This window comes from Corvus cornix, chromosome 1A, assembly GCF_000738735.6.
Source record: "Corvus cornix cornix isolate S_Up_H32 chromosome 1A, ASM73873v5, whole genome shotgun sequence".
In the NCBI taxonomy this organism is placed as follows: Eukaryota; Metazoa; Chordata; class Aves; order Passeriformes; family Corvidae; genus Corvus; species Corvus cornix.
In genome coordinates, this window is record NC_047057.1 from 50,924,085 (window position 1) to 50,941,369 (window position 17,285).

The window sequence follows — 17,285 nt, forward strand, 5'->3', positions numbered from 1 at the left end:
TTCCATCCCAGCGGCTTTTTGGGGATCTCTGTTTGAGGAGACTAAAGTGAGCAGTGAGAGGCTTTCGTCCGAGATCCTCGGGGGCGGGGGGGAAGGAAAGGAAGTTCTGGATTCAGAAAACCCATCTGATTGGGGAAGTGGTTTCATTTTAAAGGGAAGATTCTTCCGTGTTAATTCTGCAGCAGGTTGGGGTGGGGGCAGGGATGGGGATGAACACTCCAGAATTGGGGAATTGTTGATGGAGGGGAAAATAATGTCGTCAGACTCTTCTGCCTCTCTCACTGCTCAATAAGGCACTTTAATTGTAGCTCCTTCCCCCCCTCCCCCTAACAAACTGTTTTTCTCGTGAAACCTTGTAAGTAAGAATAGAGTGAACTAAGAAGAAATGCAGTCCTCTCTCAGGTTTACCAATACTGCTGCTGGTGAGAGAGCTGGCATTAGCAGGACTGTTGTGAAGGCACTTGTGCTGCTCTGTTCTCTTGTGAGGCACAGAGGTGCTCTTTCTTCTCCAAGCCCTCCACACAGCTCCAGGAGGCTGTACACACCACATCCCCTTGGGTTGTTTTTGGTTGCTGTGTGATTTATGCGGTAGACCTGTGCTGTAGGCAATGTGGGGAAAAAATCCTCATGCAGGAGAGGACCATGTCAGAGCTGTAAGAACTGATGATTGAATAAATAGGTCAAGGTCAAATTCAAAACAGGTGTAATGCCCAAGTGCTCTTGCCTCTTCTGGCAAGATTGGAGCTGTAGAGGGTTGGCTTCTCTCCATCCATGAACACTTTCCTCTGAAGCACTCTACATCCTCAGCTCCCCAACCTGCTGCTGTACTCATGGCAGTCACGGCAAAACAGGGCCAGACTTGTACCTGCCATCTTTCCCCGAGACATAAAGGTAGAGTTTGCAAGAGCATTGCACGTGTCGAAAACTAAGAAAAGCTTGCATCTGTGCACACTCACCACCACATAGAAGAGGCTCCTGTGAGACTGAAGGTCCTTGACTCCCTAGGAAGGGAAGAGCTATAACCTTCCCACATTCCCATTCGCTGAGTCTGGTCTGAAGTCCTCTGGAGAGAATAACTGGCCCTTTAGAAGGCTTGATGTGAAAGGTATGATCTGCCTGAACACTCTGGCTAGGGTCCATTGCTCTAGGGCCATTCAGCCTCATGAAGAAAGACACAGATTGCCCTCCCTTCCTCCCAGTCTCTTGTATTTGCTGTAACCTGCAGCTATGCTGTAGGTTCAATGCTGTTACTGGAGAGGACAAGAGCTCTTATGAACCTCCAGTGAAGAGTGGGAGATATCCCCACCTTAAACATGTCAAGTGGCAGTAGAAATCCAGAATGAATGTACACAGGCAGCTGTAGGCAGGGTCACAAACAACCTGTGATCTTTAGGAAGAGTCGGTGGCAAACATTTAGGACTCACTTTCCACAGCCAGTTTCAATATTTACAAAGAAGCAGCTAGACACTTACCTGGGAGTAAAAAAAAAAAGGATAAGAGAGTGAGCTACATGAATGCGAACTGATTTCAAACTCTTACACCCATGTCTGTCCACATTCTTCATTACACACAATGTCCACACCTAAAAGCTATCAGAGGCCTGCATTTGGGTCACAAATTTTCAAAAACCTACCCTTTGTAAACTAAATTTCTGTCTTGAGATTCTGGGCCACATAGGAGGAGAATTCACTGCTCCACAGTCTGGCCCAGAGCCCCCAGTTTCTTCACTGGAGCTGGTTCTGGTGTGTCACCTCCAGTCCTTCCTTCCATCACTCTTTTCTACAAAAAATAGTTTCAGCAGTATTGCAGCTGACATCAAGCAGACATGTCAACCTAAAGTACTCCCTTGAAGGTGTGCTCTTGCCTGTCTCAAAGGTAGGAGACATACAGGCAGCTTGATCAGGGCTGCCCTTACACACGTGTGTGTGAGCAGGACAAACCACAAAGACCTGCAAACGCCAAAATGGACACCTCTGTACACTGCAGAAGTACTGTCAGCCACTCCAACAGAGTACAAAACCTGGCCCTGTGTCTCTCCTGCATACTTCCTTCATCTTTTAGCTCCGTGATGTTTCGTTCCAAAGCTTTTCCTGCCTGTCTGTTGGAATGCCTGAATGCCCTGTTTTGAGACCTTGTTACTCTTTCAGTTCAATGATCACCTCCACTACTTGCATACCTCTGGTTCTGCTAGCCTTGCTTGTGACACTTGATGCACTTTAAATGCTTTCAGTTATTTCAGCCAGAGGAGTCTGAATGGGAAATGCACTGATAAAAAACTGCATGAGTCTGTGTCATGTGAAAGCAAAGCACCCCTGAGATGTTTCCTCGTGAGGGTACACAGCAGATAGGATCATATAACTAAACGAACCCTGGAGCATCTCCCATTCTTTCCAAAGTGCAGGGTAAGGATGTCTCCCTGTCCAGGTCCCTAGTCCTCCACCAATTCAGATGGTGGACAAACTACTTCAGTTTTAGGCTTACCCTGGAGCAAAACAACCAGTTCCTCTCTTGAGGAAACCTAGAACCAGATGAGGAGTCAGTCTGCTTGAGCATCCCAGACAGGCAACATGGACCTGTAGTCAACTCAGATGGATACCAATACTACCCCAGCCAGCAGTGTGTCAGAAAATGCCCTTAAGGTGTCACATGTTCTGTGGTCATGGCATCAAAAGACCGTGAATGGACTACAGAACAGAACTTCGATTATTTCAAGTAAAAAAGGTAGGGGGACAGCATCCAAAGAAAAACAGTGACAGAGAGAATGAGGGAGAAGGGAAGGGAAGGGAAGGGAAGGGAAGGGAAGGGAAGGGAAGGGAAGGGAAGGGAAGGGAAGGGAAGGGAAGGGAAGGGAAGGGAAGGGAAGGGAAGGGAAGGGAAGGGAAGGGAAGGGAAGGGAAGGGAAGGGAAGGGAAGGGAAGGGAAGGGAAGGGAAGGGAAGGGAAGGACAAATGAAAATTAATCATGCCCTAGGGATATAGAATCATCAAATATATCCTAGGGGAGCTGAGGTTTAAATGCTGTACAGTGTGGTCAGAGCTGCCCACAGCCAATGGCTCAGAGCCTGTGGGTTCTCCCACAGGTGTCATCAGCAAGGCCAGTGTGTGTGCAGTGGGGGCATCCAGGCTGGTCCAGCATGCTCACCTCATCAAGCATGGGCAGATTAGGCAGACTGCTGCAGATCAATACTCCAGGCATTAGTCCCTGTGCCTCCTGTGCCAGGGACCAGTTTTTCTCCCCAGATGCTCCCTGACTGCATACAAAAACTTAAATTTGAGCTGGAAATAACTGTTGTTCTGGTGGTCACGATGGAAAATATCAAAGCAATAATGTGGGTGCACTTTCCCATTGCTTGGTACAGACTTAAAATAATTGTGTAAATAGAAAGGAAATATAAATATTTCCTACTACTTTCAAGGGGATAAAGACAGGGACAAAGTGCCATGTATTTCTCTGTGCTGAACATATCAACTGTATTCCCACAAGTCTCCACAGAGCGACAAAGTACAGATCTGTTCAAATACAATAGCCCCTCCAGGAGGCTTAGGCTGCCATTCAGGTTGGGCTTAGGGACTGGAGTCTATTTTAAAGGTAGAAAGATGGCAATTATAAAAGGCCATAGGCAAGAAGAAACCCTCTTATAAAAATTACAGAAGGGCCACTTAGAGTCTGATAAACTTGAATGAAGAGCCAGAGGGATTTTTTTGTTAGGCTTGAAAGTGCAGCAAGATTGAAGCTTTATGTCTTTGAAATAAAATGGTAGAAGGGAAGCACAAGATTTTACTTTGGTAGTTCAGGAAATATTAGTCTTATAAAACAGAGTAGCTATAGATTTCCTTAGTACTCTAAACAGCTCTTTTCACTTCCCTGGTGCAGCCTTCCTAGAAGACATCATCTCTTACAAGCAAAGATATGTATTAGATGTGTATTTACGAAACACAGTATATCTAACATCTGATAACGTATAAAAGTGCTAGCAGGCAGGGGAGTCAAGTCATGCAGCTGACACTCAAGTTTGAGTTCACACATATAATCTCTAGTCCCTGTTACCTCCCTTCTACAACAGGCAGGTGAAAAATGTTGTTCAACTGTCTAAGCACCTTGTGGGAAAGAATGCACAGTCAGATATTGATCTGTATTTATTGCCAATAAAGTGGCAGACTGGTATCACCGAGATGGTGGTTGTCACTGCCTGAGAATAAAATATCTCTGGGAATGGAAACCCATATCAGCATCCTTGGGGACCTGCAGAAGTACAGAGAACCAGATAAGGGCAAGCCACGAAAACCCGGTATGATTTAGTGTCTGTGAACAATTTCTCGACTGAGGGAAGTGCACATGTGAAACAACCATCCCAAAGAGCCTGAAGCCCAAAGGTTTGCGCCATGCTCTTCTGCTTACCCACATCCATAATGGAGAAGAGGAGGAGGAGGAGGTGAATCTCTTTCAGTGCTCCAGGTAGGAAGATGGCAATGGACCTGCTGTTTTGGCCCGAAGTGGAAAGGCTGAGAGCAGCCACGCTCCAAAGACAGAGAAGCATCCATGACACAAGGTGTCAGGAACGGACCACCTGCCCCTGACTGCAGTAGTAAGCACCTTTTGCAAGTTGAGTTGCTTATGATGGATGTAAATGTAGGTAGTTTGTGTTCAGTGAGGCTGGATTGGAAACGTCATTCTTTTTCTAAGCTTCTGTTTGATTGAACAAATTTAGGCTGGAGAGGAGGGCCACATCAGAAAACAGACCCTGTACGAAACAACTCCACAGCCTCTCTAAGAGGGACTGCAGAACATCATTGCCCACTTCAGTTATGATCTGAGCTCTGAAGTCAGGACAGGCTTTTCAAGCAACTGTGGCAGTCTGAGAAACCACAGCCGTGAAGGCGGGAGGGGAAGCAGCAACGGGGAGGAGTGGGAATTTTGGAAAAGAGAAGCAGCAAAGCAAGAACTAAAAGCAGGAGACAGATGGTATGAAGCTGTGTCAAAGGGGAAGTGGGAAGGTGCAAAAGGGGAATATAGGAAGTGGGGAGAGTTTGCAGCCCAGTCAGGCTGAAGCAAATTAATGTTTACCCTGGTGGGCACCCAGTGCACAGAGAAAAGTTCTCATGGCCACTCAGAACTGCCTGAGAGAGAGGTCACATCAAATAAATCCTATCAGGACTCAAGGTAGTGAGAAGACATGCTGTGACTATGTCCTGTGCGTGCAAAGAGATGAGCCTTGTGCTGCCTCCATGAAAGAATCCTCCCTGCTATTCTGCCTGTGCTGAAGGACAAGCCTCCTGCTCAGCTCCTGCCCTCCTGTACATGGCTGTGATGTGCAAATGTCATTTCTGAAAGAGCCTCCTTACCTTTTTTCCATCATCTTTGAGGGGGTAGAACACCACAGAAAGAGAGGGAGAGATAGGTGGTCCTCACTGCTTTGGGTCCTTGTGGGGGAAAACAGCATCATGCATTTCCTCCCTGGGCTGCAGTCTCACATGGGTGCCATGCAAGCCCAGCACATCCAGGCTGCTCTGAGGTGATCCAGCTCAGGACCCTGAAAGCCTCCCAGAACAAAAGTGTCTCACTGAGCAATTAATTCCCATTAGCATGTCCCTCAAACTCCGCAAAGGGAACAAGAAACCCCAGACGTGTGCCCTGCTGCTCATGAAGAAGGAAACTTGTGTCAAGAGCACCTCTTGGTGGTGTGAGAGGACATCAGAGCAGCAGCAACACATCTGTATGTGCTCAGTCCAGGTTTATGGGCCTATTTCCTGCAGGTTCCTTCCTTTTCCTGCAGCGTGAACAAATGAAAGGTTTTAATGCAGCAGGTGCCAGTTGTTCTTAGAGTGATTACTGTATGTGTTATTTGAGTGTAATATCCCATTTTTAAATAATCCCATTTAATCCCATTTAAATATGATGGAAAGAAATATCCTGAAAGCTTTTATGTAGATCCCTGTTGTCCCTCTACAGAGGCACTGGTGGAGGAAGGATGTTTATAGATTCACAGCACGGACCTCTGACTGGACAGGAACTGGCTGTCCATTGCAGCTGCAGGGAATTATCCTCCAAAAGTAATTTGCCCAGAAATGGGCTCTTGCCAGGACTTCACAGCTCATTGTTGGACATGCAGAATTACAGTGCCTTTTACATAGGGCTCACCTGAACGTGGGTTTCCACAACAATCTCTCTTCCCTAACCAATTAACTGGTCTTCTTCTTCTCCAGTCTCTTCCACACTGCCAGTCCCACAAGTCCATATGCCAGACTTTGAGGACAAAAGTAAACACCGGTGTTCAGGTGTTCAGCAGGTCAGTGGTCCTCGTTCGTGCCTGCCACCAGGTCCTACTATGCCACTGGTTGGTCTTCCATCCAGTCACCCTTAGCTTGAATCCTGTCCCTAGCATCCCCATATTACTCCCTCCCAGCTAAGACTCAATGTATACTCCAGCTCTCCCCAGCTCTTTCCCGCTCAGTCCCCATCCTTCTCACTCCAGATGTTCACTCTCTTTTTCCAACCTGCTTCTCCCCAGACACATAAGAGTTATTGGAAACCCTCAGAGAAAACATATGGCGAAAACTGAAATGTTCCTTTGGAGAAGCTGATTCCCAATGCAGTTTCAACAATGCCCAAAAAGGGGTTAAATCCCTGCTTGCCTGTCCCAGGCTGCCTGCCCAACCTAGATTTCTCTGAATCTTCGTTGGCTCTACCAGCTCCAGCTCCCTCAGCCCTCACTTGTCACCCAGATGTCTCCCATAGAGAGCTCTTGATGTGCCCAGGGAGTCAGAATGGTTTTTCTCCATCCGCCAGCAGCATTCTCTAGGGCCTGATACACCTGCCTTCTCTTCTAGCTGAGTTCTTATCTCCTGGCCCACTCTATTCTGTGCCTGCCTGTCCTTTCCAGCTGCCCTCTGTAAAAGCCTTTGTCCCTCTCTCTTATGTCCTTCTCTGACCTGTATTCGTGTGTCCCATTCCTGCTCTCACTTGCAGAGGTGGCAGTGGGTTTCCTTCCTCCCCTTTCCCTACCACCCACAGAGGGAACACCTCGTACAGCTGGTCACTCTGTGCTTCCGAAATAGTGGCAAGACTTGGAAACATTCCACGGCTGAAGGTTTCTGGGTTGTAGCTGAGTGACAGCTGGGAGCGCTCTCCTCCAGAGCAGGTCAGTTGCAACAGCCTCCTGTGGCTGCAGCAGCACAGAGGTCATCAGCCTTTGGAGAAACATTTTACTCAGAGTTCCTTCCTTCAGGAACATCCCTGCTGCAAACCCACTGTTCTTGCTCTAACTGGCCTCCTGAAAAAACCTGGAACTTCTTAATTAGTTCTGTGCCACCATATCCCATCTTCTATAAAACCCATCTCCTGCCCATCCACTCACCAGTTCAGGCTGGAGCATGTGCACACATACACTCTTTTCAAGGCTTAATGTTGCATGGGAGGAGAAGGAAGGAAGAGGAGGCGAACCCTCATTTCGATAATGGAAAGGAAGGAGTAAAGCTTCTCAGGATCATTCTGCTCTTGTCTCTTCTTTTTTAGGGTAATTGCTTCCTTCTTCTTAGTGCTTAGCTCTAAAAATCTTTTATTTTCTGAGGCCAGTGAGGACTGCCTGAGAGAGTTGGAGTAGTTCAGCCTGAAGAAGAGAAGGCTCTGGAGAGACCTTACTGCAGCCTTTCAATACATTAAGGGGACCTATAAGAAAGAACAAGGACAGGCTTTTTAGTAGGGCCTGTAGTGACAGGACAAGGGGGGGCTATAGTTTTAAACTAAAAGAGGGTAGATTCAGACTATATATAAGAAAGAAGTTATTTATGATGAGGGTGGTAAAACACTGGAACAAGTTGCCCAGAGAAGTGGCGGATGCCCCATCTCTGGAAACATTGAAGGTCACGTTGGATGGGGTCTGAGCAAACCTGTTGAAGATGTCCCTGCTCATTGCAAGGAATGTGACCAGATGGCCTTTAAAGGTCCCTTCCAATCCAAACTATTCTATGATTCTAAGATATAAGAAGTTTGGCAGCAGCTCCCACTGGCCACTTTTGCACAGAACTAGTGGAGAGGTTGGATAGGAAGAGACTGGTTTGCAGGGGCTTCTCTCATCCAGTCCTGGCTCTCATGGTACCGTAACGAGAGAGAAAACAGTTCATTGCACCCCTTGATGCATTTGTTCACCTTCATGGTGAGCGCATAGGTTCACACAGCACTTTCTTGTAGCAGTAATCTGGGCAGGGGAGGAAGTGCAGCAGTACCTTATCCCCACAGGAGGGGAGGGATAGAGCAGCCATTGGGTGGCAGCTGCTTTCGAGAGGCTGCGTGACTTCCTTGTTCAGCCTTCACAGTATTGTTCCTTGTGATGTTTCACCCTTGACACTTAGGGGCACTAGGAGGACCTGAAAAACCTTCACTGTCCCTCACCACCCCACTACTCCCACTTCAGATTCCCTTCCCTGCTTACTCCTCCTCCAAAGCTTGGATGATAAAGGAGGGAGGAGAAAATCCACCCTTCCACATTCTCACCCCGCTTTCTAACCCTTATTCAGCTCCCCTGGAAAATCAGTTTGGTGCCCCCCCCCGCTGTTCATTTGGATGAGGTGGAATGGGAGTGGGTGAGACACACAGGGAGAACAAGAAATATTACAGCAGCCATCATCCCCACCAAGAAGTCACGCCAGCTCCGCCTTCAGCAACGGCCTCGGCCACAGAGCTGCCGCTGCGGTGGAGGGGCGGAGGGACCGGAGGGTGATCGTCGAGTGAAGTTCCCTCTTCCACTTCCTCCCTCCTTGCAATCTGCTGTTCTGGTACCCACATTTGCCCATCCCTCCCTGCTGTTTGCCTTGGCCTGACTTCCCTTTGCCTCGGGCTCCGTCCTCAGCCACGGGTCCAGAGCCATGCAAGCCATCAAGTGTGTCGTGGTGGGAGACGGGTACGTACCCTGCGGGTCTGCTGCGGGTGCGGGGCGGGACAGGCTGTGACCAGGGGCATGAAAAAAGTGGCTGCTTGGTGAAACTTCCCTGGCTTTGCTTCTGACCTTCTGCAGGCTTGCTACTACTGCAGACATGCTCCCTCCTCTCTCCCCAGGGCAGGGGACATTCCTCTGGGGAGCACGAAGAGGGCATTTTGCAGGGCATCTGCATGGAAATGCAGATCATCCATCTACATTTCCATCTTCATCCATGGAAAGTGGAGCAGGTCTGTCCCACGCACAGGAGGTGATGGTGTTCCTGCCAGATTCAGCTCGTAGGCAGGAGCAGTTAGATTTAAAACCCATGAGGTACAAGTGCTCCCCTGCAGGTGAATGGCTCCTTGAAAGCCATCTGCTCACTGGGAATGACTGGGAGAGGGCATGACACTCTGGTCCTGGCAGGATGTCTATCAGGATCTCTATGTTCAGCTTTTCTTAGCAGGTTATCTCTGTATTGGAGTGTGGTGGAGATTGTTGGCAAGGGGGCCTCTGTGGGCACATGGAGAAGCAGCTCTTTCCACTGGGATAGGCACAAGTATAGGGCACTTCGGGAGTGGGAGGTAACAAAACCTTGCCTTCACAACATGGTGGCTTCTCTGCCCATGTCCCCTGATTCCTGGAAATGGCCTGATCCAAGCCATCAGTGAGTTAAGCAGTCATCACTGCTTGGGGCAGGAGGGATGGAGCAGACAGAGCGACTTGTTGCCCTGTGGGATGAGTAAACGCAAGGGAGGGAAGGAGGAGAGTCTGTGCTTGGAATGGAATAGCTTGATTCCTTTCTACCTAGAAGCTGGCCAGACTATTATCTGGGGCAGCTGTAAGGTGGCAGATGAAGAGACATTTACAGCAGTGCTGCTCCCCACAGTCACTTCCTCCTTTAGAACTGGCCTGGGAAAGAAGATGTCTGCACACAAAACAGTACGTGTCGGACATGTTCTCAGGGGCTGGGGCAAGGGGATGGGGAGGAGGGACAAGGAAAGACGGAACACCAAATAAAAACTAACCTGTAAGAAAAGTCCCCTGAAGGTTTTAAGCTGGAGCTGGATGAACAACTCCACTGGGCATTTATCTGTTACCCAATTCCCCACCCCCCAGTTTGCCCCTCGCACATAGCACCAACTCTGTAGCCTTCCCTCAAGGCAGCATCCACCTCATATGATGGTTAACCCCACCACATGCTCTGCTCTCAACCCCTAGGACCTCAATTCCTCTTAAATGTCTTCTGCCTCGTCATTTTGCTTCTCTGTACACTGCACTTCTGTACAGCTCTCACCATCTTGCCACACAGCCCCCACTGCTCTGAGCTCTTGGTTCCCCACCCCTCACCTCCCTCCCAGCCATGCCAGCAATGTTACCCTCTTGGTTCAACCCTAACAACCACAGGACCTTCTCCTCTCACTCAGCTCACATGTTGTCCCATAGCTGCTGTGCCCCCACAGCCCCTCCATCATGCATCACTGACCTCTTAACATGCCCTGGGTTCAATCACAGGAGCCTGCAGGTGCCACTAACCTCAGCTCTGTGTTGTAACCTTCACCCCTTCACTGACCATTTGTGCACCTCTCTGTTCAACCACACCAGTTCAGAATGTCCCCCTCTTCCACAACTGATCCACTCGCAGGCCCATAGATCTGAGGCATTTCCTGTAGGGCTTCACCTCCCTCAGTAGCTCTAGGATAAGAAGGAAGCAAGGGACCTGGGGAAAGAGCAGGGACGGAGAGAGGAGGATCTAAGAAAGGGGGGTGGCAGGAGTAAGAAACAAATGTCAGAGCACGCCGAAGAGCTCCGCTTCCTCCTCAGCTGCCGCACAGTCCAGTGACAGAGGCAGCTGCCTTGTGACCAGGTGCCTGTCAAGGGCACACAAAAAGGCAGAGCTGCAGCCCTGGGGCAGGGGACTTTGCAGGTATGGCTGAGGTGGTTTGAGTGTCCCCAGCAGCAGAATTCCAGCCTTTGCCCAGGAAAGACCTCTCCCTCATCCTGGGCTGTGCTAGCTGAGACATTTCCTGTGTTCTGTAACTGAAACATGGCCAAGCTTTCCCAGGCCACACAAACCTGAGGAACAGCATCCCAGCAGGAGAAGGATTTTCTTCCCAACACCTGTCTTGGCTGCTTTATTTTCTTCTAACCACCTTCTGTGGTGAGGGAAAGAAGTGCTTCTTTCCCTCAGCACAGGCTTCACCTTGCCCACAACACCTTCCCCCACACGACAGCCTTATTGCTCCTTATCCCACCAGTGCTCTCACCCAGTCTGGACTGTGCTGCTGCCTTGCTCTCCACCCTGCTGCAGCATGTGTGTGTAGGAGACTGAGGGGAGAGAAAGGACCAGCTTCTAGATCAGAAACACCACCAGCAGCCTCCATCTGCCATGGGGGCAGGCACCTTTTTGGCTCCTTACAGCTCTCTGTGCAGGTGTTGCTGCAGCTTACTGTAGATGGGAAAGACTGGGTAAGTCAGGAAAAGCTGCTACCAGTCCCTGGCCACAGCACCTGAAAAGCAGGTGGGAGTGCCTGTACTTGAGTGCTGAAGCTGGCATGGCAGCTTTGTCATGGCACACCGAGGCAACGCACCTGTCCTGGCTGCGAGCCTACAGCATGCACTGCAACATGGGCTCCCACCTCCATCGCAGAGTGGATGCGTTTTAGCTGAGTGATCTCTGTACTAGACCGTAAAAACAAGCCTTAGCGCTCAAAGACAACAAACATTTCTGGGTGACATCCTGTCTTTCTTCCTGCCAGCTTTCTAACCTGTGGTTATGCACTCTCTGGTCCTGTGAATGTGTTTCTGCTTTCAGGGGTTTACTGATAGGGCTAGGTTAGAGGTGTGGAAGGATTGCCCCATCTCCATCTCACCCTAGCAAGACTGCCTGCACTGCCATGAATTCCTGCTATTGTTTTCTTTCTCTTCCAGGGCTGTGGGAAAAACCTGTCTCCTTATCAGCTATACCACCAATGCCTTCCCAGGAGAATACATCCCCACTGTGTGAGTAATGCATAAACAGGTCCTGGAGCGGGTGGGAGGCATGAAAACAGGTTGCAAAGAGGTGCAGTGACCCCTTGTGCACTCCACGGGTCACAATTTCCATGCCAAGCAGAGGAAGGTCAGCCAAACCAATGAAGGAGTCTCTAAGTTTGGATCTGTCACCTTTCACCAGAAGCAACCTTGTAAAACCCTGGTATAAATAGGACATTTGAAAGACTCAAGCCAACCCAAGGTCTATCAGCTTGTTAAGTGTACAAGTAGCAGGTGAGATCCTGCCAGCCAAGACAAACAGGCACTAGGCTACAACAACTGGGTCGGACCCAAGAGAAGGCAGGTGGATAGACATGGGACCCCACTTCCTTCCTTGTCCAAGACACTTGCTGTTATTGGAGCAGTCATAGATTCTGCATGGAGCAGAATTGTAGAATTGGTTGGAAAAGATCTCTGGGATCATTAGCCTAGCCTACCACTAACCTAGCACTGCCAAGTCCACTGCTGAATTGTGTCCCTTCTAACGTGCATATGCCATGAACACATTCACAAGACCTTTGTGTTGGTCCCTCCCTATCACTGGTTTCCCTTAGTCTGGGAAAAAAGTACCAGAAGGACCAGGAAATAAAATTTTCTAGGATGAGGGTAGGAACTTCTCTATTGTCTTGATACCCTTTTTTTCTATCAAAACTTTGCTCCTAAGCATGCAATCCTGACAGTTGTCCTAAAATATTTCAAGCCGAGTTGTCAAAGAGCAAGGGGACACACATTGTCCTCAGTTCCAGCAGGGCTGTTGAGGAGTGAAGCAAACTAGAGAGACATGGATTCTTCTTCACTTCTAAGAATAAAACTAAGTCTTAGAACACAGAAGAAAGACAGGGGCTTGGCTCTAGAGCAGATGCAGTTGTGGGAAGGATGTTGGGAAAAAAATGGGAAAAGAAAAGAGTTTGTGGACCTGCATGCAAGGTATCAAAGGTGGAGCTGCAGCCAGGCACCTGTCCAGGATAGCTGAATGATGGGGAGGAGGTTGATGCTGAGTGGGAATTCCATAAGGTGGAGGTTCACAGAAAACCAGTGTCACCCAGGTGAGGAGAGAAGAGGAATCCCCACTCTTTGCTCCTGGATGCACCTACACTACTGGAAGGCCTCCCTCTTCTCCTGTTTGAACCATGGCCTATGTCTCTGAATTTCAGGTTTGATAACTATTCTGCCAACGTGATGGTTGACAGCAAGCCTGTAAATCTGGGACTTTGGGATACTGCTGGACAAGAGGATTATGACAGGCTGAGGCCACTCTCTTACCCGCAGACGGTGGGTCACACTCCATGTCCCTCCTGCCCTCCTCCCTCGGCTACACCTCCACCCCTCACTGCAAAACTCAACATGTGCCTTGAAACAGTGACAGGATTGTTACTGTCGCTCTGCCTTTTTCTGAGAATATCTCTGGTGATATGCAACTGCCTTGAAACCCGAAAGTTAAAAGACATCTAAGGATATTTTGGAGCCTTTATCTGAACTCCCATTACTGGTATAACTGAGCAAGAGAACGAAACATTCAAAGGCACTTTTGAGACCAGCTGACACTGACTTTTTGTGGGGCAGATGCCTTACACAGCCCTGGTAGAAAACCTTCCTTTTGTAAAGTTAAGGTGGTTCATGGAATTTAAGAGGCAGGAGCTTGCCACATTTCTGTGAATCCCACTCTTCTGACTTCTGCCTTTTAAAAGAGATCTGATGTGTGGGCATGTGTTTGATCTGCTGGTGCCTCTAGCAGAACAAACGGGTGCCTCAGATACTGTGTTCACCAGTTTTTCACCACACTGACAGAGTGATTTCAGGGTCTAAGGATCACCTTCCCTGGAGAATGTTGTTTCAAGCAGTCTTTTGGCAAGCTCAGAAAGACCTTGCTGCATCAGACATTGGTCTGAAGGTTGCCACTGCAATCAAAAAGCTTAGGAATTGATTAGAAGTTACTTGTTTGGGCTAGGTTCAGCCACCTAAAAATCAGACACCTGGTATAAGGTGTTTTTGCCTGCAGTCAGTGCAAGCAGGTCTATTTCTCAACAAGATGCTTGCATCCACCCTGGGACATTTCCCAAGGATAGGTGGAGGAATGTTTCTCCAAGGTTTTTGTCTCTGATAGTTGTAGAAGTATGGAAATGGATAGGCTGGGTCTGGCACCACTGCTCCAGCTAGGTGAAGCTGGAGGAAATAGATATAACCTTGATGAGCTGGTATTGGTTTGGTTTGGTCTGGTTTTAAAGGAAATTTGAATTCTGCCATGCCCCGGAGAATCGCTTACCTGGAGAGCCGAAACTCTACCTCCTTTGAGTCCTGCAGGTGTGCTTTTTGGGCTGAAACTAGGTCTGTCTCAACTGTGGGCAAAATTACTTTGGCCTGAAAGCTCTCTGGTGTTCCGTGAAGAACGAGCAGGAAGCTGTCAGGCCATTTCCCATGAGGATGAGTGTGCAAACCGCAAAAACCCCATCCTCAGAGCTGACCATTTGGCTCTTCTGATAATGGTGGCTATGGTTACAATGACTCAGGGGAGCAGAGATCCTTCTCTCCACCAGAGGCAAGAAGCAGCAGTCAGGACTTTTGTATTATAGAGAGAGCTTTCCCAAGCACAGCCCTCTGCTGCAGAGGGAGGTTGTTGCCCACACAGACCTTCCCTCCCCCTCCGCTTCATCATGCCATCTCATCCTAACTCTGCACCATGGTTGTATGCCTACAGGATGTCTTCCTGATCTGCTTCTCCCTCGTCAGCCCAGCATCTTACGAAAACGTCCGTGCTAAGGTGAGACAGGGTATTCTGGTCCACCAGGGAATGAGGGGGCTGCGACTGGTGCTGGTCTTGCAAGAACAGTGACTATGGGTGGAGACTACCACTAGGACATCTAGGTTCAGGAGGTCATATGTCTTTTCTGTTAGTCGGAAGCCTCCTTCAGATGCCTTTTCTGGTTCATTTCAAAGAAGGTGGCCAACTCTACTAATGGGCCTAATTCAACTTGCTGGGCTATTGTGCTGTCAGATCACAGACTTATATTAGGAAGGACAGGCTGTTAGCTACCTTGCTGACATTTTTTTCAGGAGTGCCTCTTTGTTTTCCCATGTGCATGTCCATATGTGTGTCTTCTTCTCACATCTTTGCCATTTTGCTCCATTGCTAGTGGTTCCCCGAGGTGCGGCACCACTGCCCAAACACTCCCATCATCCTCGTGGGCACAAAGCTGGATCTCCGTGATGACAAGGACACCATTGAGAAGCTGAAGGAGAAGAAGCTATCCCCCATAACATATCCTCAGGGTCTTGCTCTGGCCAAAGAAATAGGTATGTGTTTGGGGAATCATCTTGGACCTACCGAAAGGAGAGAGGCCGAAGAAAAGGGCTTCCCCTCAATTTAACGAGGCTTTTGTAGAGGTATCTCATAGTGGTATCCCCGAGGGACACGAGGAGACACATCCAGGGTCATGGGACAAAAGGCACTTCAGGAGACTCAGGAAGGAGATCTGCTCCTTGAGGAAGACTGAACCCCTCAGCCCTCTGTTTTGTGCCTCTCTCTGGTCGCCATCCTTCACATACACACACAACTACATGCTTTCACATTCTCCTCCCCTGTTACTCTGCTACTTCTATCTGGGACAATATTTCTTCTGTGAAAGCCACAGCTGCGCTGTGGGCAGAGGCCACTCCTCCATATCCGGAGAGAGGCAGAAGAGAGGTTTTTAACCTCTGTCAGGAAGCGTTGCAACTGCAGTTTCCTGTCCCTGCCCCTGTCTGCTGGGGCTTATACGTGCAATCCCAGGTATGGGTGTCTCACCCCACTATTCAGATCTTCTCAGATGTGGCACACAGATGTAGGAGAGAGGGTGAGAAACACAGCTTGAGGGAGTCTTCAAGAAGGAGTTCAGCAGAGGGAGTGTCTGGCCAGGATGACATGGTCATCCTCACACAATGGCTCTGCTGTGGCTACATGGGTAGCCATCAGGCAAACCTTGGTCTAGTGCAGCTGGCAAGCTTTGCCCTGAAGTCAAGACTGTCTGAGTGAGTGAAATGTGTCCTGACAACGTGTAATGTCTTTGATCACCTGAGATGCATTTATTCAGCTCAGGCAAGAGCCAGGCCTTGCTTTCTAGCACAAGGAGCAGAAACCTGGGTATCCCCACTGCCTACCCCCCATTGCAACACCTGCTTTCCTCCTGACAGACTCTGTGAAATACCTCGAGTGCTCGGCTTTGACGCAGCGCGGCCTCAAGACGGTGTTTGACGAGGCCATCCGAGCAGTCCTGTGCCCGCAGCCCACCCGGACAAAGAAACGGGCATGCAGCCTCCTCTGAGCAAGTAAGTCTGACAGGGATCCCTGGGATGACACCAGTGGTGCTTTCCTGCTCCTGAACCCAGATTGTCAGGGCCACTGTGTTCCTGGTGAGCCTGTTGGAATGGGTCACCTTCAAAGAGAGAGAGGGAGACAGCACACCCTGCTTGGGAAAAGGACAGGACATGGTATGATAAACCCAGGATCAACTTCCCCCTCCTTACTGCTTGCCTGTGGGCAAGTTTGTTCCCATCTCTTGATGTGGGGCAGCCTAGGATTTTGCACATGTGCCCTCAAAGAGAAGAACTGTCTGTCAACTTCTGCCGCAGAGGGAACTACATCCAGGCTGCTCTGGGGATGACCTGCTCTGAGAGCTATGAAGCCGTAGAATTTGCCTATAGAAAATAAAGCTGTTCCTTATTCATGGCAGTTGCCCAGCAGCCCTTCCTCTTACCAAGCCCTGCTCACCTCAAGGGGTTTTTTGTATTGATCACTGGCAAGCGGCATCTTCTCCTCCAGGACTCCTTTACTTCTCCTATTGTCCCTACCTGCCTCCGTGTCAGTACAAAGCAGCAGAGGGAGGAGACAGGCTTCAGGACAAGAGGCAAAGCTGGTCACATCCTGATGAGAGAGAAGAGTGAGAGCTTGCTAGTTTGGACCCTGTCCCTTTGGACACCCACCATCACCAGAGCAGAGGGAGGGAGAGCAGGAAAGTAGTTGAGCTGGTATTATGAGGTCTGTCCTGTTTTTGGCTATAGATCCCGGCCTTGTCCTGATGCCAGGTGCTGCCCAGCACACAGGAGAGTGAAGGCTCCAGCAACCCAGAGCTCAGCACCTTGGGGCGGTCATTGCTTTTTACTTCTGCCAGCTTGAAAGACTGCTGTGGGTCTGTAGCACTGGTTTGTCTGTTTGCACAACGTCCCTGCTCTCACCTCGCCTGCCCACCTGCCCCTTCCCTTCCTCCCGGGCCCCTGAGGTTACAACGTAGTGAATAACACCCAATAAACAGACTGTACATTCTTGTCATGTCCATGATGTGTTGCACCTCAGGGGAACACAGCCCTG

At 49.3% G+C, this 17,285-nt stretch overlaps 1 protein-coding gene across 2 annotated transcripts; it reads left to right on the forward strand.

Moving 5' to 3' along the window:
• The first annotated feature begins 8,704 nt into the window (after positions 1-8,704).
• On the forward strand, positions 8,705-17,242 carry RAC2 (Rac family small GTPase 2). Of its 2 annotated transcripts, none has more exons than XM_010410550.3 (7): positions 8,705-8,896; positions 11,843-11,914; positions 13,099-13,216; positions 14,640-14,702; positions 15,076-15,235; positions 16,112-16,246; positions 16,979-17,242. In XM_010410550.3, the coding sequence occupies exons 1-6, from the start codon at positions 8,862-8,864 to the stop codon at positions 16,240-16,242; spliced, it is 579 nt and encodes a 192-aa protein (XP_010408852.1). In that variant the 5' UTR covers positions 8,705-8,861; the 3' UTR covers positions 16,243-16,246; positions 16,979-17,242. The 2 variants fall into 2 exon arrangements, with proteins under 2 accessions (XP_010408852.1, XP_019148282.1); XM_019292737.2 differs by lacking the exon at positions 16,979-17,242 and adding an exon at positions 16,740-16,951.
• The last annotated feature ends 43 nt before the right edge of the window (positions 17,243-17,285 follow it).

Excerpts from the sequence above, each read along its gene's own strand:
- RAC2 (XM_010410550.3), top strand. The coding sequence starts at position 8,862 with ATGCAAGCCATCAAGTGTGTCGTGGTGGGAGACGG. Across the intron at positions 11,915-13,098 it reads GGAGAATACATCCCCACTGT|GTTTGATAACTATTCTGCCA; the intron begins GTGAGTAATGCA and ends TCTGAATTTCAG. Across the intron at positions 13,217-14,639 it reads CACTCTCTTACCCGCAGACG|GATGTCTTCCTGATCTGCTT; the intron begins GTGGGTCACACT and ends GTATGCCTACAG.